Source organism: Oncorhynchus keta, chromosome 9 (genome assembly GCF_023373465.1).
Source record: "Oncorhynchus keta strain PuntledgeMale-10-30-2019 chromosome 9, Oket_V2, whole genome shotgun sequence".
NCBI classification, from domain to species: Eukaryota; Metazoa; Chordata; class Actinopteri; order Salmoniformes; family Salmonidae; genus Oncorhynchus; species Oncorhynchus keta.
This window is the reverse complement of record NC_068429.1, coordinates 41,146,077-41,166,000: the sequence shown is the minus strand read 5'-3', so window position 1 is coordinate 41,166,000 and position 19,924 is coordinate 41,146,077. Positions and strand designations below refer to the sequence as shown.

At 42.0% G+C, this 19,924-nt stretch overlaps 1 protein-coding gene across 1 annotated transcript; it reads left to right on the top strand.

Annotated features, from left to right (window-relative positions):
* Positions 1-2,982: 2,982 nt before the first annotated feature.
* On the top strand, positions 2,983-19,566 carry LOC118373441 (LIM/homeobox protein Lhx5). The gene is made up of 5 exons (XM_035759569.2): positions 2,983-3,647; positions 5,952-6,175; positions 7,915-8,192; positions 16,395-16,560; positions 18,315-19,566. Exons 1-5 carry the CDS (start codon positions 3,475-3,477, stop codon positions 18,659-18,661), a joined length of 1,188 nt encoding a protein of 395 aa, XP_035615462.1. The 5' UTR covers positions 2,983-3,474; the 3' UTR covers positions 18,662-19,566.
* The last annotated feature ends 358 nt before the right edge of the window (positions 19,567-19,924 follow it).

The following is a 19,924-nucleotide window of genomic DNA, read 5'->3' as shown; positions in this document are numbered from 1 at the left end:
TGTATAATGTCATTTTTTTTAGGTGTGTATATTTTTCGTTAGGGCAAATCAAGTCTGACATTTTAAAGTGGAATTTACGAACTTTAGAAGCCTTTTTAAACCTTGAATACACTACAATTTAGCTAAATTCCCAGCGACAAAGGAGTGATCAAATTAAGATCCTACATCTGTATATTCAATTAGGCTAGCAAGAGCGAAGAATAAATAAAAACCCGGCGGCCCCTGCAGCGAGTTGTCAAGTTTCAGCACCTTGATCACTTCCGCTCTCTTCGGGAGTTCCTAGTAGCAGGTGCGTCCCGCACTCTGTGTGGCTCTGCTAGGCACGGCGCTGGACTGTTTGGCTTGCAGCGGAGAGAGCAGGGGACAGGCAGAACAGAAAAAGTGATGGGATAAACGAGAGAACACAGCTACCCAATGAAATGTTTCCCTATACAATGAAATATGTGACTCAAACAAGAGGCGAGAAGCTGTGGCAAGAGCTCTCTTTACCCAACATGTTCTCTTCCCACGTACAGGGTGATAACGCTTTGTCCCCAAAATAGATTATATTCTCTAAAAGCACCGTTTGTATCATTATTTGGAAAGGCCTATACGACTCTACGCACACCCTTATCGTAGTCTACGTGAATGCTACCCGGTTGTATTAATAATAGGGTATTATCATAGACCTAAAGGATAATATGAGGCAGGCAAATACTACAGGCTACAAACCCATGTTGACTACTCATCAACAGTTGGCAGGTTGAATTTGAGCAATTTATAACAGTTTCAGATATGTAAATTAGTAGGCACACCAAGTGCGCTTGTCGTCTATTTCGCGCCTTATTTACTTGTTGTTGACCGGGCCTACATGTCTATGTTCATTGGTGCTAACAACATACGAACTGAAATGTTTTGGAGTTCTTAAACGGAGAGTCAAGAAAATAAAATTTGGTGAGAAAAATAAATAGCAAGCCCCGATAGCTTTGGGATTAAGACCGAGAACGAGTCCAAGCTTTGCTGCCACTTTCGCCTGCCAAGAGCGGCGGGGGTCCCCTTGGTGGCCCGGGCTCTCCCCCTTTCTCTCCCAACAAGCTGAACGGCCTCCCCTGGCTACACAAATTGCTGCTTTATTATCATGTAGAGTCACCATTTAATACCAACCATTTCACATTTTACAATCTACGGTTGGATATGGATGGATAATCCTACTGATCCAAAATGGACGCATGCATGCACGCGCTACAACTTCACTCTGGTTAGCACATGTTTTTATGTTGGCTCTATGTAAGGTTAGCTAATTGCTATAGGTCTTGTTTCATCCGTGCAGTAGGCCTATGCTTTTGGTTGAAAACATTGATTAGGATGATGGTGGTGGTGGTGGTGGTGGTAATGGTGAAAGATGGTAAGGATATGATAATAACAATAATAATAACAATGCCTAATACATAATAATACATCATTCGTAAGACAGAATAATAAATTATAATAATATTGATAGGCCTATAAAACTCATACAAACTCATATAAATATGACAGTCGTGTATTTTACGTCAAACTTGAAATATTGTCAGTTTCTTGCCATAAAGCAGGCTATTTTCACATTTATCATAAACAACACGTTTCTTAGTTTTTTTTTATGTAGGCCTACAGCAACAATGTGCAACTGAAATGATATTATTATGAATGCATCAAGTTGCCAATCCATGTTGTTGATGAGGTTGTTGTTGTTCTAATTAAAACGTTATCTTAAATGAGAATGCGTAATGGGTCCAAATTAACACCTGCTTAACCAACTCATTATAGGAGTATACTACAACTGCTCAAACGCAGATTTAAACAAGCCTCGCATTTCCACTAACAACCATTAGCGTCTGCATGATGTTTGCAATGCCGCAACTAACTAAATGATGATCTGGGTAAATATTGAAATTCCCTTCGATTGGTGGCTACTCTGTTAAAGCGGCGGGCGACTCGGCTTTCCCTATTGATGAGGCCCCGCTATCTTAATCCTATGCATTTCCCTGTAAATAGCTTTCTGCATGAGAAAGGGCCTGCCTAGGTCCCCCTACCCTCCCGTCCCCTCCACTCCACACACACACAGAGGGAGAGACAGATGATAATGCAGAGAGGGTTTTGTAGCATTAGCTCTTGTTCAGCTACTCCCATCGCATCCCATTCAGGGTCATTTAAGGCGGGTATCATGTCATGTAAAGACGGCCCCCTCACTTTGTAGGCCGCTTTAGAAAGGTGTTGGCTAATAGGCATCAACTCCATTAGGTCATCTTGTCAAAGATAGAAGACGAAGAAGAGGTGAAACGAAGAAAGAAAATGGAAGATGATCCGCAGGTTTTTGTTTTGTGCCTTGGTGTCTATAGAAGCTTCATTTAGCTTTGAATTTGTGGGGATTCAATTAAACCAATCAAAACTTGAATTTCCCCTAAATAACATGTCTTAATTGGCCCAATTGTAACAGAGAAAGATCTTGTTGATTGGTGATATTAGACAAAAGGCATGTTTTTTAAATTGTATATGGCCCAGGTAGTTTAGCCTATGTAATTCTTCGGCTGGTGCTCCATTTCTTGAAGCGTCGGGTGGGGATAGTCCCTAAAATCCATTCACCCCAATTCACCCCAACTGTAGCTCAACTTGATAGTTGAGCTACAGTTGACAAATAGAAAATGGCAGATTGTAGACCTAATTACACCGTTTAGGTCCATTCTATAACAGGGCAGTACCAAAACAATTGACCAGTGAGTGAGTGATATGTTTGCAAAAATATCATGTCCCTCTCCGCAAAGTTAAAGTTTATTAGCCTATTTCTGCAAGCATGGTTTATGTTTTGGGTCAACCTGAAGGTAGGTTACCGACCATTATTTAAAGGGGTAACCATGACAACTTGAGTCCTGATTGGCCACCCAGGCACGGGAATTAAGGAGAGCGTCACCCAATCTGAATACGGATGCGCCCGGCGCCCGCAGAGCCGGGCACAGTGATGCGAAAAGTGTCGACGTGAGGTGAGCGGAGGCGAAGAAGTGGAACCTAAATACAAAAAATGACAACAACAAAATACAAATAATAGGCTACAGCCCATGTAACGTATTCTCTACAGCGGGGACGAACAGGCTTTCCTTCCACGTGCCAATTTTTACGCAGCCCGTCAATGAAGAAGAGGACTATAGGTGCTTTTTAAATTCATATTTTTTTCTTTTGGATTCTGGATTGTGACAAGTGCTAGGACAGAACAGGACAGGGGCGTCCAGAACCAGGAGTACAATAGAGAAACTTCGGGGAGTGTTCGCCTATAGCCTGCCTTTAAACGGTAGTGGAGAGGGGCTTCTCCCCACCCATCCACCCACCTGACAGATCATTCGCGCCTGCTTTGTCCACAACCCCGGAGCCAAGACGTTGCTGCGCGGAGAGCCGCGTGGCCCCAGACCCAGCACCGGAGTCCGCGTGGGAAGGTCGGCCCTCGTTATCCTCCAGACGGGCGGGATGATGGTCCACTGCGCGGGGTGCGACAGGCCCATCCTGGACCGGTTCCTGCTCAACGTGTTGGACCGAGCCTGGCACGCCAAGTGCGTCCAATGCTGCGAGTGCCACTGTAACCTGACGGAGAAGTGCTTCTCGCGTGATGGGAAGCTTTATTGTAAAATAGACTTTTTCAGGTAAGCATTCAGATTGGGGATTCATGCGAAAAAGCAGGTATGCCAAAAAACTCAGTGAACTCACCAGGGAGAATTATAACCCCGCTGCTCTGAAGATTTGTTTGTCTGTTTTTTGTTAGTGGCTTAAAATGCTGAAATTGATTGAATGTCACACAATGATCAAAATAGCTCTCGTTATAGCGTCACTCACATATTTAATGAACCATAATGATATTATTCTGTACGCATGCATACACATTGTTTTGTGGAAATGGATATGGTTCACCAAGGCCTACTTCACATGATGGCCTATAATTCACCTATAGGTGAGATAGCCTATCAGTTATTTGAATTGTTTTAGAATGTCACTTCAAATGATAACATTGGTTTCGCAACAAAAAAAATCCTATCATTATTAGGCCTATATAAATGTATATAATTTCAGAGTTATAAGTTAATTCTAGAGCTCTGAATATCACACATATATTTAGCATTTTGACAGAACTATTTAATCATAGCCTGAGATGTCCACGTTATCACTCTTTGTCCGCTTGAGTTTTACATGAAGAGGGTGTTTTTTAGAGACACCGGGTGTGTTTTCTGACAATATGAATCATAACCTTAATTCTTAATATTTATTATGACAAATAATATCACTTTTATTTATAAATCAATATTATTGGTGGGGTTGAATATTATGTCGGCTGGAACATTCACTTCTCTTATTAATCCATTCATGCACATGGAGGCAATTGAAATCTATTTATAACATACATTTTCCTCTCACCTGTACTCTCTATTTCCACTATTGTTTGGTCCAATAGATTTTAAAACTTAACCATTAGGCCTACGCCAGCCGCTCAGTTCTTCAAAGTGGTAATTCAGTGATAAGTGTAGGCCCTTGTTTGTGTACGCGCACTCTCATAGCATCATACCAATTAGTTATGTGTCAGCTATGTGTCAGCTTTTTTCCCCCTCCTGTGCAATTGTTTAATGACATGTGAGGCCCAGTAGTTAAGCCTTTGTGAAGGCAATGTTGGCCTCAAACGGCCTTGACCATCATATTAGCCGGCTTCCATCCGTGGATTTAAATGGCCGAACAATTAGCCAGGCGAAACAGTAATCACCCTAATGTAGCCATTTGTTGTGTAAGTAGTGCTGTGTCCTCGCGGACCCGTGCATTTGAAAGGGTACCGTGGAGCGATACTATAGCAAATGGCTGGAGAGAGAGAGACAGAGAAAAAGAAAGAGAGAGAGGGATTCTGATAAAAAATAAAGGGGGCTTGCCTCGACCGCTCGCCCCCCCCCCCCTCAAACACACACTACCTCCAATAATCGTATTATAATTGAAATATGTTCAATTCCTGTATTTTTTTTTTCGTACTGAGGCGACGCCATGTTGATGAGAGAGATTACCAAATCACAATGAGAGGCGCGCGATGAGGTTTCTGGCTCGTGATGAGCTGGATTAGGCCTATTTATTTCACATCGGAGAGGGAAACACTAAAGTACAATGCATGGTAGGAGAAACACATACTAGGCTTCCCATTCACCCATCACTGTATGTGGCACACCTTTTCTTCCAGTGAAACACTTCATTTTCAACTGATTTACCTTGTCGACTTATCCCCGGAAACGACATTGTTAGGCTGTTATATACTCGCCTGTCTATCCATATAATACGAGTATATCCACCATGCTTTTTTTTGCACGTGAAGAGGGTGAATGTGGATTAACGGGAGATTTCACGCTAAAATGTTCCTAGTCTGTTTAATCCTCGGATATCTCTGTAGTCACAATGTGACGACTGTCACTAATACGTTCTGCTTGGGTTTATTGTTAAAAACAAGAATTATGGTATTTCTCAGTCTAGCGCAGGTGCTACATTTTAGGCTATATTATGTATCAAGAGTAGTCCGTTAGATTTTAACGAAAATGATTTCGAAATAGCCTACCCCTTCTTCAATCATGGCAAATATGTAATACAATGAAACAAATGTATAACATAAAAACAATAAATTATAACTGCTATAGAATACCTTTAGTCATTGCTGTAAGTGTTTTGTCATTGCAATTTCGTAATTTTCTTGGAACAAACACTTCAAATCAGGCTACGCGCCAAACCTTCTGCATTGCCCACAGTTGCAAATTTCGCTATAGGTCTGTGACTATAGGCATTATAGGCCTATACATTTTATTTATTTATTTTAAATTAAAAGTTAGAACAGTTAAATGTCCATCTCAAATGCATATTTTTTTGGTATGTATTTCTGTGTCGTGGGGATTTCACATCAACCCCTCTCTCCTCTCTCCCTTTCTTTTCAGGAGGTTTGGGACGAAGTGCGCGGGCTGCCTCCAAGGCATCTCTCCCAGCGATCTTGTGCGCAAGGCGCGCAGCAAGGTGTTCCACCTCAACTGCTTCACGTGCATGGTGTGCAACAAGCAGCTGTCCACGGGCGAGGAGCTCTATGTCATCGACGAAAATAAGTTTGTGTGCAAAGAAGACTACCTAAGCTCAGGGGCTATCAAGGAAGTCAATTTGAATTCAGGTAGCCTAATTATAGCTAAGGGTTTCAAAAGTGCGTCCACAGTAGACATTCTACTGTAGACATTCTAGACGGTCTACTAATGTTCGTCTTGTTCTTGGGAAGAAATTCTACACGGTTTCCTGAAAATAATGGACATTTCTTTCTTAGTTGCCCATGCCTACCGCCCCCAAAAAAAAAAAAAAAAAAAATATAAGTGGTATATTATAGTCTGCATTTTTATTTGAAAGCAACAAGCATCATGTAATGCTCGTTTAACGGGTTGTTTTTTTGGAAGACTGTTTTGGCCACCTACGTTAACTGATGAATTTGCCTGTATTTATTTACTAATCGTTTCAACGCGGGGTCCCATCCCATACACTGGGGAATGGTGGAGAATTAAGGCTATTTGTGCATGATGAGAAACGCCTTAAACTACAGCTGGGTTGCATTGGTTGGATTTCTAAAATAGGATAGGCCTATACCACATATTCACATATGAGTTTGCGAACTAAAATGCATGAATTCGAAAACCTATTGTGTTACTATGCCTTTTAATTTGGTTTTATTCAGAGCTATAACCTATAGGCCTATATCACGTCCTGCAATAGGCCTCGGTCAGGTCATTCAAAACCATGGACATGGTGCTTGTCTGCGTGTTAGCTCTGGCTCTGCATGCGTTGGAGTATCGTCTGCGTCCAATCTGAAGTAGCCTAGTCTTATAGATGTAGATGCATTTGGGGATTCTGTTCTATATTCTAGTTTACACTCCCATTTTAGCTGCAGTATCGTAGGTCTACATGGTCCAACATTTGTAGCCTATGGATAATTCGGCTGTAAGTCACTTCCTCGCCAAATAAATAAATATCTCTAAAATGTCGTTATTCAACATTCAACTTGATATTGTTAAGATATTAGGCCTACACTTTGGGGTGTTTGGAACTAAAATGTGTACGTCAACAACTTTCGGAAAAGCTTGTGTTTATGGGGTTCTCGGGCTCCCATCACTGCCGTTAGATTTTGTCTTTAGATCAGCAAGGTGAGGAATAACATTTGTATCCTGGAAAGACGTGACATTGAATGTGACCCCTCGTTGGGTGTCTGTAGCTACAAATGTGAACATACTGACATTCTCGCGGCCGCAATGGGCCGTGTATAGGGCATGTGTAGCCTAGCGTTTGATGATGTTCCCCAACAAAGCATCTCCGCCTCGCTGAATGCATCTGACCAGAGCTCAGCCTTATCAACGCTATAAATTCCTGTCAGATGAATGGCTCAAACAGCCCTCCCCTCGGACAATGACGTGCTGTTATCGTGCGACGCAGCGGGTCCTTGGGGATCAGCCGAGCTCCCTTTTTTTTGTTTCACATTACATGCATAATTTCTCTTTCATTATCTCGATCGCTTAGGTCACATGCGGGCAGTGTCGAGTTGGTTACACCTGTTTTATTTGTGAAGATTTAAACTGGTAAATCCATGTATTTGGTCTGTTTCATATTGGTTACATTGGCAAAGTGTAGGCTATTTTATATATATATATATATATATATATATATATATATATATATATATATATATATATATATATATATATATATATATATATTTAAGGAACTGGAACGGCTTCCATATTTGTATTTTGTGAGGCGTCATTGTTCCACATATTCTAGTTTATTTGTGATTAGACAGGCTTCAGCAATAATCTAGTAGTAGGTCCCATGACACCTTCGATTGAAACCTTTCCATTCTCTCCCGTCCCCCAGTGTCATCATGCACAGACAGAAGTTTATCGCCGGACCTCCAGGACCCGATACAGGACGATACAAAAGAGACGGACAATTCCATGTCCTCGGACAAGGACATGAACAATAACGAGAATGAGGAGCAGAATTCGGGCACGAAGCGGCGAGGCCCGCGGACCACCATCAAAGCCAAGCAGCTGGAGACGCTGAAGGCTGCCTTCGTGGCCACGCCGAAACCCACACGACACATTCGGGAACAGTTGGCCCAGGAGACGGGACTCAACATGCGGGTTATACAGGTAGGAGAGCAGGCTAACTTAAGCATATTCATTGCTGGTTGATGCAGAGCCTGGTTTTTATTTGGACAAGTTAGAATTCCTATTTTAAATAGAATATAACTTTATCAAATAGAATAGAATAGAAGCTGGGTTGATAATGTTGAGTTTTCAGGTCAAATTGAGAAATAACGTTCTGTGGTTTTTCTCTTTGCTTGTTTGATGAGCACTGTTGAGTTTCGGTAGGCTACATGGTGTAGGCAACATGGGCCTGCCTGCTGTCTTCACCATTCGTGATGAATTAGTTAGAATAGATCGAGATTTAATTAAAGACGTACTTGACAAAGTGAGAGTGAAAAGAATGTCGCAACACAATGTAGGTTATTAACAGTCCGGACCCTAAAAGTTATATGAATGAAGTAGACCTATCTTTGGAGGGAAAACGTCTTTGGTAAAAATAAATATTCGAAAAATAACAAGACACGTTCAAGTGAAATGCATAAATCTATCAAATCAGCTCGAGAGCTATAATGGACATCCCTCCCCGGGAAATGTAAATTAGTGTAGAAAGTACATTACGTATTTGTTTGTGATATTTTTTGTAATATTTTGCTGCACTATCAACTGATCAATTAATATAATTAAGGTTACTATTTCTTAAGATTGAGTTGTGGTTTTCTTTATCTCTTATCAATTTAAGATTTTGAATAATCAGACATTAAATTGGCAATTTGGCCAGTCTATTTACCGTCTTTTGTAGCCTATTTAGACTCCTGTTTGATAGGTTTGGTTTTTTAATTAAAGCAAAAGATAAATTATGATGATGAATCAATTTGAATTAAAGATGGAAGACATTCGTTTCTTAATATGACATATTGTATTTGCTGTTGATTTCTCATTTATTATTGAAGCAAATATAGTACCCGGCTTGCCTGCACAGTATGTGCATGTTTAAATATGTAGCATATCTGTAGCCATAGGCCTTCACATTTTAGAAATATAATGCACTGTTAATGCTTTTAACAGCCAATAATTTATCAATAGTATCATTACAAAAAAAAAGCTCACAGCACTGCACAAAAATACTGTAAACGGGTATGTTAACAGGTGCACATGCCAACCAAGACAATTTAGATGTTTAAATGAGCAGTTCTGGTCAGTCAAGGAAGTATGAGGATTTTTCACTTCCTGAACTGACAAATTAAAACTGAATTGACCTCAAACCCTGTTAGGGAGATCTGATGGGCCTGTGACAACATGTGAGATCATTGTCATTGCTAATGAGAGTGTAATAACATGACTGTTTACCATCTTGAAGTGGAATATATCCTCACTGCTGCCAACCACATTCAGATCTCTAGCCTTTATGTCATAACCACACACATGCACACACACTCTCGGTGTCTGGGTTTAGACTGTGTTAGGGTGATTAGCACCGTCACTGCCAGCTGAGATGTGGCTTTTTGTGTGCTGACAGTAATTACCACTGATTTCACTGATTTACATGCTGTATACCGTACACCCCCCTCGCTCCTCTGTCCTCACTCATTTACTGCCAGACAATCTCTCCTCTCCTCTCAGACCAGGCCTTGTAGCAGGCCTTGTAGCATCTTCTCAGTTTCATGTCTCCACAACACTGAATCGATCCCATTTGTCTCTGATTAGTAACAACGTAATGCACTGTGGTATACTGTACAGTGCATTCGGAAAGTATTCTGACCCCTTGACTATTTCCACATTTTGTTACGTTTACAACCTTATTCTAAAATGCATTAAATTGTTTTCTCCCCCCTTATCAATCTACACACAATACCCCATAATGACAAAGCAAAAACAGGTTTTGATTTTTTACAGATGTATAAAAAATAAAAAACTGAACTATTACATATACATAAGTATTCAGACCATTTAGTAAGTACTTTGTTGAAGCACCATTGGCAGCAATTACAGCCTCGAGTCTTCTTGTGTATGACAATACAAGCTTGGCACACCTGCATTTGGGGAGTTTCTCTCATTCCTCTCTGCAGATCCTCTCAAGCACTGTCAGTTTGGATGGGGAGCGTAACTGCACAGCTATTTTCAGAGCTCTGGCTGGGTCACTCAAGCACATTCAGAGGCTTGTCCCGAAGGCCATTCCTATGTTGTCTTGGCTGTGTGCTTAGGGTCACTGTCCTGTTGGAAGGTGAACCTTCGCCCCAGTCTGAGGTCCTGAGCGCTCTGGAGCAGGTTTTCATCAAGGATATCTTTGTACTTTGCTCCGTTCATCTTTGCCTCGATCCTGACTAGTCTCCCAGTCCCTGCCTCTGAAAAAAATCCCCACGGCATGATGCTGCCACCACTATGCTTCCTCCTCAGGCCAAAGAGTTTAATATCGGTTTCCTCAGACCAGAGAATCTTGTTTCTCATGGTCTGAGAGTCTTTAGGTGCCTACTGGCAAACTCCAAGTGGGCTGTCATGTGCCTTTTACTGAGTCACTCTACCATAAAGGCCTGATTGGTGGAGTGCTGTAGAGCTGGTTGTCCTTCTGGAAGGTTCTTCCGTCTCCACAGAGGAACTCTTCCACAGAGGAACTCCTCCCTGACCAAGGCCCTTCTCCCCCGATTACTCAGTTCGAGGAAGAGTCTTGGTGAATCCAAACTTTTTCCATTTAAGAATGATGGAGGCTACTGTGTTCTTGGGGACCTTCAATGCTGCAGAAATGTTTTGGTACCCTTCCCCAGATCTGTGCCTCGACACAATCCCGTCTTTGAACAATTCCTTCGATCTTATGGCTTGGTATTTGCTCTGACATGCATTGCCAATTGTGGGACCTTATACATTTTCGCTTTGTTATTATGGGGAATAGTGTGTAGATATCTGAGGAAATGTTTGTATTTAATCCATTTTAGAATAAGGCTGTAACGTAACAAAATGTGGAAAAAGTCAAGGGGTCTGAATACTTTCCGAAGGCACTGTATATAGAACCAAGATGGTGGTCAAGGGGTCTGAATACTTTCAGAAGGCACTGTATATAGAACCAAGATGGTGGACAGTTTCATCACCCCCCCACATTTAAAAAAAAAAATCTAAATACCTTCAATATTATTAATTTCCATGTCGGCTCTATACCTGGAAATGCCCTTGTTCGGAGCAAAGTATACCGTACTTCAAACTTTCCAAAAAAGTTTATAATATATATTTAAAATATATATATATATTTTTTAAAGCATGAGATTAGTTATAAAACTGTGGGGGGTCCATGTGAAACTTCTCTACGCCACTGACAACCGCAAGTCAACATTTGCTCTCAGAATCAAATTATTACATCAGTTCTCAATGCGGATGAAGGCAAGCTTGACACACTGCCTGTCACCAAGCTATCCATGCATGGGTATGTCCTTTCTGATGCGATGGACATCCAGTTGAGCTTCAGTTAGTTTTCAGACATGATTCACTCGGTTTTATTTCGTTCAAATTTGATCAAATCATTTTTATTTTGCTTCAGTTTTACTTTTCGTGTTAGAGACAGAGAGTAGCCTATGTGTGGGAGGTTAGGAGCCATTTATGTCTTGAGGCCTAAAGCTTGCGTTATTTGGGAATGTTACTTCTTGCCACTGGGGGGCAGTAATAGATTTGGTGAGGGGTCAGGTCATACATTTGCTTATGTTTTAAGTTACAAATCAATCTTAATGTGACTTGGATTAAAAAATATAATTATTGGTTGTCTGACTCAGATTCAGACATTTCTGCCGCACCGTTCAAAGCTATGGCCATCTCTGGTTGTTGTGGGTCAAGGGTATTCCCTTGCCTGTTCTGTAATAACTTGATAGTCTTGACTATGTTCGCCCCATTGACAGTTACGACGAGTAGGATCTTCTCCTCTGGTATGTCCCATGCTCCCAGTGTCCTGTCCCACCTCCCTGGTGTGTGGATGCTAAATCCGACGGAGCTTGAGCAACGAATGCCGTGCCTTCTTGAAGGAGGGGTGATAGAAGCAGGTTGATATGTACAAAAGCAAAGCAGTCGATCCTTTCTTCATCGGTCCGTCTACACACGGGGTTATTTTCTATGCCTCTTTCAGAATCTCCTTCACTTTCTGGGTTGCTGTGTCCATTTGCAAAGCAATCAAGACATTTACTCCAGCAGCGCCGGGAGTTCTAAATTTGGGATCAAGTGTTTGGTTGAACATTCTGAAGGCTGGCTCATCGTACAGTCTCATGGACACGCCCATGGACACGCCCATGGACACGCTCGACGGGATCAATAAACTAACCAGTGCTTCTTTCTTCTTCTTTTTTTTTTTACTCGTTTGAATTAGGTTGCCATGTTTCTGCTCTTTTCATTCCAACTGCTAAAGTTGATTGTCCTAACGTTGCAATTTGCGTGCAGCTACTAAGAGCTGGTGGCTGTCTCGCGTTGTCTTCATCCTGAAATGGTTTGTAATGATTCTCTGTGGGCGCTGTTCAGTTCAACTTTGAGGTTGGGTTTTCCTTTTTACACCGCACAACAATATAAATGCAACATGCAACAATTTCAATGATTTTACTGAGCTACAGTTCATATAAGGCAATCAGTCAATTTAAATATGTTCATTGGGGCCTAATCTATGGATTTCACATGACTGGGAATACAAATACGCATCTGTTGGTCACCGATAGCTTTTTAAAAAAGTAGGGGTGTGGATCAGAAAACCAGTCAGTATCTGGTGTGACCAAATTGGTTGTGTCCTGTGAAATGTTGTCCCACTCCTCTTCAATGGCTGTGCAAAGTTGCTGGACATTGGAGGGAACTGGAACACAGTGTCGTACACGTCGATCCAGAGCATCCCAAACATGCTCCATGGGTGACATGTCTGGTGAGTATGCAGGCCATGGAAGAACTGGGACATTTTCAGCTTCCAGGAATTGTGTATAGATCCTTGCGACATGGACAGCATTATCATGCTGAAACGTGAGATGATGGTGGTTGATGAATGGATATCACCATGGTATCTCTGTAACTGTACATTTTAGAGGGGCCTTTTATTGTCCCCAGCACAAGGTGCACCTGTGTAATGGTCATCCTGTTTAATCAGATTCTTAATATGCCACACCTGTCAGGTGAATGGATTATCTTGGCACGGGAGTAATGCTTGCTAACAGGGATGTAAACAAATTTGTGCATAACATTTGAGAGAATTAAGCTTTTTGTGTGTCTGGAAAATTTCCGTGATCTTTTATTTATTTCTCATGAAACATGGGAACAGCTACATGTTGCATTTATATTTTGGTTCAGTGTATCTCCGTTCCACACACGCTGCTGACACAATACACTTACTTTTGTCCTTTCCAGCAATGTACTCAAGACAATCCCATACAGGGCTTCACCTTTTGCTGTCGCCAATGTTCACTCACACACCCGCCCTCTTATTTCTTCCCTGTTAGCTATTGATAGCTAGTGATAGTGATGCACAAGCGAGTCCTATTTGAAACCGGCATCTCCTGGCAGCATTAACCCACCAGCTTCAGAAGCATGAAAACCCCATTAGAAAAAAAGCTTGAAAATCCCATTACATTTTTTAGCCCGAAGTTTAGAATTTAAAAAACTTAACGTAATTTGACGTTTAAATTTTTTTTTTAGTTCGTTTTGCAATCAAAGATAATAGTTTCAGTGTAGTTGAAGTTTTTTTAAATGTTTGTTTTAGTTTTGAGTTTCAGTTTACTATAAATCACCTTGAGGAGTACCTCATCACCTCAAATCTTCCACCATCCTCTGACATTCTGCAAGAAACACAGTCACACACATCCAACACCGCACATAGTTGCTGCTGAGTACCTATGTCCATGTCCCAGCATCCTCTGCAGCTGTGGAGCAGCTTTTCAGCATTGCAGGGCATATCTTCAGACCAGATCGCTGCTCCATGTCTGACGAGCATTTTGAAACCCTGATGTTTTATCATTGAATGTAACATGGCATCTTGTCATCCTTCATGAGACACCGGTGTAAAGCTCAGGCTGCGTATTTGGATTAAAAAGTGAAATGATATGTTTGCTAATTCAAATCAAACTAGTAAGTACATTCAAAACTTTTTTTCAAATACGCCCAAACAATATATACATATTGTTTTGAAAATACGGTCTTTCAAATACTTCCAAGGATATGTATTTGTAGTACTGGTGAATACATGCTAATGCTTACCAAATTGTATTTTTAAAATACATTCCAATATTCAACTACTTTTTTTCTTCTTCAAATAAAGGTATTCTAAATACTTGTTGTGAAATGTATTGAAATACCTGAAACAGTGTTTGAACCCAGGTCTGGTGTGCGCGCGCGTGTGTAGTCATCCCTTAGCAACGCTCTCTCGAGGGGGGGGGGGGCGAAAGCGTTTCCATAAAAATGGAACCTTACAGTTAGACTATTGTTCTCAATAGGCAGGTGTCGTCTTTGCTAGGAAAAGCATGGAGAGGAATGCCTAAGTGGTTTTAGCTGTTTTTCTCTGCGTTTTTTTCCCTGTTGGTTAATCTCCGACACAGTTTGAATTGTGCCTCTGGTGTAGCCGAGCTGGTGTTAACATGTGTTATTATGCAGCGCCGACGCAGAGACAACGCGCAATGTGTTATGTTTTTAGAATGCAAAGTAAGTCCTCCATATGTTGAAATATCTCCTCTTCGCCTTTGTTCCTGTACAAAGGCAGTTTATTTGACTCCGAGGAGGAGCGACGACTGTGTTTAACGTCTCTGCTCTCTCAGCTGTGTTGTTGTGTTGAGGCCTGCCGGGGCACATGGGAAATAGTGACCTATCGAAATGAATGTGTTCCTTTGTGTTGCTGACTGATTCATTGATTTTATTGGATCATTTCAAAACATGTCGACGTCCATATCACTGGTTACAAAACAGCTCCAGTGTGATTTCTGTTTCTAGGACACCACTGGGTGTTTGTTGGTGGCTATGGTGTCTCCCTCTAACGCCTGAGTCCTGGTTGAAAGTGAACCTCCACTCTGCCTCTCACATACAGCCATAGTCCTCAAAGTGGAGAGATCTTATTTCAATGTGTCTGGGTTGGACGTTGAGGTAGAGACCGTGTTCATCCACGTTTGTTAGTTTACCCTCACTGCCTCCACCCCACATTATCCACATTCCTTATAGCGGAGCCCTTTAATTCTATTAAGTTATTTCTACAGGCCATGTGCCTAAGAAGAGCTCTTTTCTATACCGGTCTCAAGACAGCAAAATAATAATAATTTAAAAAAGATATCTTTTTTTGAGATTAGCAAATTCATCAGGGACCAACGCGGCATAATATCAGAACTCCTACTTTACAGTCCGATACAAAAAGCAGACACGCAGTTTTAATATGACTTCTGCGGTGCATGGCCGAACTAATCAAGTTCGGTGCACTGGAAAACATTTTAAAGGCCTCCCTCTCGTCATCAAAGTGAACATTTTGCAGTTTTAAAGCCAATTTCCTGCTATTCTACACATTTTGCCTTCGGGCAGAGAGAAAATTCTGTAGTTTTAAATCTTAAATGACAGTGTATTATGTTCAAAAGAAACATTTTGAGGAGTACAAGAAGAATTGAGTTGAAAATAAATGTATCATTGATGTTGTGCAGTCCCTGTGAAATGCGTTTGGTACATCCGAGGTCTAAGAACACACGTTGTGAATGATTAACATTACATTGTATTGCACTCTCTAAACCTTTCCCACAGATCCCTTGTCCAAAATTCATTTAATCTGTTGTAGCTAGCAGTACTCATTACACTACAGAATTCAAACTCCTATATGAGCATACCAAGCCTAGTTAAATAGCACTCCCAAGTCTGTGAAATGGACAAAGTAAAAATGGACAAAAACTATTAAGGTCTGAAATGAAGGTGGATTTAATTTGAGGGTGATTTGATTTAGTTGTTGATTATGAGTGGGACCTTGTCATTTCAACTACCTTGTAGTTCTCCCATTTGCTTTTTGTGTTGTAACACTTAATGCGAAATGGATAATGAATACATCTGGCGATCGTTACTGTCCATTGTAGACAAGTAATGGACTAGAAATGAAGCTAGATTAGATGTGACTTTGATTGCGACACTGTGTGTGCCTGTGTAAAAATGCAGTATAAACAACTGTTGTTCTTTTTCTTTCTGTCCGTGAAAAGGAAATCTTAAACCTATTCAAATAGTTTCACTTACTTTGATCTGATAACAATCTTAGATGCTTCTCTGGGTCATAGGTCGTTATAGATGGGATGTGGATCTCTTTCTCTATAGGTGTGGTTCCAGAACCGTCGATCTAAGGAGAGGAGGATGAAGCAGCTGAGTGCTCTGGGGGCCCGGCGGCACGCCTTCTTCAGAGGGCCCCGGAGGATGAGGCCCCTGGGAGGACGACTGGAGGATCCAGACATACTGGGGCCTGGGGCCTATGGATACTACACAGGTAAGACACACTCACGGTTTGATTATATATTGGTGAAATACACTCGCCGTCAATTGCCTTACGTCAGATAGCATGATGACTCGGTTGAGGACTGTGCAATGCGTAGTAACGCCGTCACCTGTCGCTAAAGTTCACAGGTGATCTCTGGTGAAGATTTTAGTGACATGGTTTTCGTCAGGTATGCCATTGCTCGCCTCTGTGCTGCCCAGCTCTGTCTAAACTGCAGGAAGACAAGGGTGTTGACTGCTCCTCAAGTGGCCTACTGGGACAACATAGACGATTCTGAAATATAGAAAAGTCAAATGTTGAAATCAAGACATAGATCATTCCGGAATGGGCTGAAAGTGAACAACCACAGAATTCTAAAAACAAAAGCCAGTTTGCCAGTTGATCATCCCAGCAGTACAAAGCTGAAGAGAGATTTTGCTGAGGAATCAGTCATATACTGGACCATAGCAGCCTCCATCCGCAGTAATTAAAAGGGAGCCGTGAAGGATAGAACGGACAGGGAGGGAAGGAGGGGAGAGGAGGACAAAACCTTCATCTCTTGCTTCTAGCTCCCTCCGTTCTCAGCATGCCTCTTTTCACACCCTTTTGTGCCTCGGGGGAGCCGGGGAGCTCTACTGTATTAGCAGGACTACTCCTTCCTTCCATCCTTCTGTTCCTCTACTACTGCTGCTACTTAGAGAGGAGTGTGTGTGTGTGTGTGTGTGTGTGTGTGTGTGTGTGTGTGTGTGTGTGTGTGTGTGTGTGTGTGTGTGTGTGTGTGTGTGTGTGTGTGTGTGTGTGTGTGTGTGTGTGTGTGTCTATGCGTGTGCATGCGTGTACATGTGTGCGTCTCTCTCTGCCCCTCCCCGTCCCTCCCCCCGGCCGCCCCAGGAGCAGGTTGATTCTCAAGGTCTGTCGTAGTTAGCAGGGTTCTGTTTGTGCGACTCAATCATTAGCTTGTTTATTGTTTTTTTTGTGTTTTTTTTTTTAAGAAAAAAAAATGTGGATTTCATTGCATTGAAAGTGGATTTCTCCTTCCCCTCATTAGCACAATTTGTAACATAAGGTTGGCGTGCTGCTGATTTAGTTATGTAGAGGTGAAATGTTTCTTTGTCAAGTTAGGAACAAAGCCTGATGAAATGCTGATTGTCTGTCTGACTACATTTAACTGATCTTGAAACAACGTGTGGGTTTTCCAGATTGTTGATTTCGTTTGGATTAGGAAGAATGGTTGTTTAACATCAAACTGTACACTAAACAAGACATTATTGAATTTGTGTTTGCTTAGTTATTTTTGCTCTTTCCCTCTGGTACTGAAATACGAACCCACTCACACTTAAAGCGAAAGTGTATGGCGTTTAACTGAAATGCAGAGTAGAAAGTGTGATTTTCATTTCCTTTTTAAAAGTTGAGGCGCTTTGAAAAATAAAACAATAAAAATCCTCAAACGAACTCACAAAAGGATGAGTGTCAGGACTAAAAAAAGGAGTTCCCCTGTGAATTTTAGAAGTTTAGCTTTGTTTTGCTCTTTCACTTTTCAGCTATAACAGGGAACTAAACCATTTACCTCCCTTCCAGGAAATGTTACTTAAGCTACTCAACACTGCAATTCTTTTAAAAGATCTTGAATCTTTATGCAGGTCCTTTTTTTAAGTGTGTGAAGTTCCATTTTGAATGTAGCTATATAGATTGTTTTGTCTGTGTGCTGCACAATGAATTAGATGATTTGTTTTCTATTTGAATAATCGTATCTCAACCCCCCACAGAGTACCAGGGCGACTACTACGGAGGAGGGGGAAACTATGACTTCTTCCCCCACGGCCCTCCCTCCTCTCAGGCTCAGTCTCCAGCAGAATCCCCCTATATCCATGGAGGGGCCATGGAGGGCTCTGTGTCAGCCCACCACCCCTCTGATGACCAGAGGTTCACGGACATGATCTCCCACGCAGACACCCCCAGCCCTGAGCCCGGCCTGCCCAGCTCCCTGCAGCCCGTCCCTGGGGAGGTGTATGGAGGGGGGCCCAGCCCACCCTTCTCCCTGGCTAGTAACTCTAGCTACAGCGCCCCCATGTCCCACCCCGGACAGGAGATGGGAGAGACCACCGTCTGGTAGACTAGAGGGGGGACGTCTAGATCTGGGATCAGGGTTTGGGGGTGGGGTGGGTGTGAACTTCCCAGTCAATTCAGGAGATGAATTTGAAGACGTTATGAATGAGTTATTATGAATTAAAAAGTGCCGTTTATGTATTTGTTCATTGGGATTTTGAATTGGCTTGCTGAATTGATGGAATGCCCCCCCCCCCTCGACTCTGATCCTTCACATATGTGAAGGACTGAGGATCCAGGATGGGGCGGCTTTGCTGGAAAAATATGAACTTTGTGGTACTATTCGCCGCCCCATTCAGCCCTGGATTGTAGTAGAAATACACCCCCACCCACCTCTGGGAACCATGAACTGGGATTGAAAAGAAGAAAAAAACATGCTTAGGCGGTTCCTCTCGCCCCCGTATCTTCCCCTCTCACTCAGAGAAGCAGTGGAGGTATCCATTGCTGGAGACTAAGGACACGTGATATTGAAGAGAGAGATCCAGAAAGAATACAAGCCAAAAGGGACGTTTGATGTATTTTATTTTTTGGTTTCAGAACTGTCTTGGTTTTTTCATTCTACTGTTTCTTAAAAAGGCACAATGTTGTAGGCCTAACTGGCCGGGTTCCTCTTTCTGCGTAATGTTTGACTCGTTCTCCTATTGTAATATTGCTTCCAATACAATGCTCAAACACAGACAAATACCATTTTCAGTGTTTTAACTGTTGCTATGCACAACCACCTTTGCTTTTTAGCTTCACTGCCACTAGAATAGAGCAAAGCCGATATCGTCTCGACTGCAGAGATGAGAACAGTCGAGCTCGGTGGGAAGTCAGGGGATTCGTTGGTGGCAGCCATGAAACATTCTGTTATTAGATAAAGAAATGCTCATTGACAACATTCATGGGGACCCTCCGATAGACTCTGAGCCACTGTACTGCAGATCTAAAAGCCTCATAGTGATATACATTACTCCTTCTGGAATTTCTACCCATTGCACACATTTTCACCCACGCGTTGGTCATAATTTTGACCGTCAGTTCTAGTGATATGTACCCGATAGATGGTCTTGCTGTTCTCATACATGGTTATTCAGAACACACCCATACACAAGCCACTCATACATATACACACACAAACCTCTCTAAATCAAGGCCCCCTTTATATCCCTCACTCCCATCCAGGCACCCCTTGTCAGTCCCTCTCTCCTCCTCTACTTTTCCTGGCCTTCCCTTTGTTACTGTCCCTTTAAAAAGGGGGGGGGGAAGCATGTTTTAATGGAAATTATTT

What these genes read in the sequence shown, in the direction of transcription:
- LOC118373441 (XM_035759569.2), top strand. Translation starts at nt 3,475, where the DNA reads ATGATGGTCCACTGCGCGGGGTGCGACAGGCCCATCCTGGACCGGTTC. An exon ending in GGAAGTCAATTTGAATTCAG is followed by an intron (nt 6,176 to 7,914) that starts GTAGCCTAATTA and finishes CCCGTCCCCCAG; the next exon opens with TGTCATCATGCACAGACAGA. An exon ending in TCAACATGCGGGTTATACAG is followed by an intron (nt 8,193 to 16,394) that starts GTAGGAGAGCAG and finishes CTTTCTCTATAG; the next exon opens with GTGTGGTTCCAGAACCGTCG.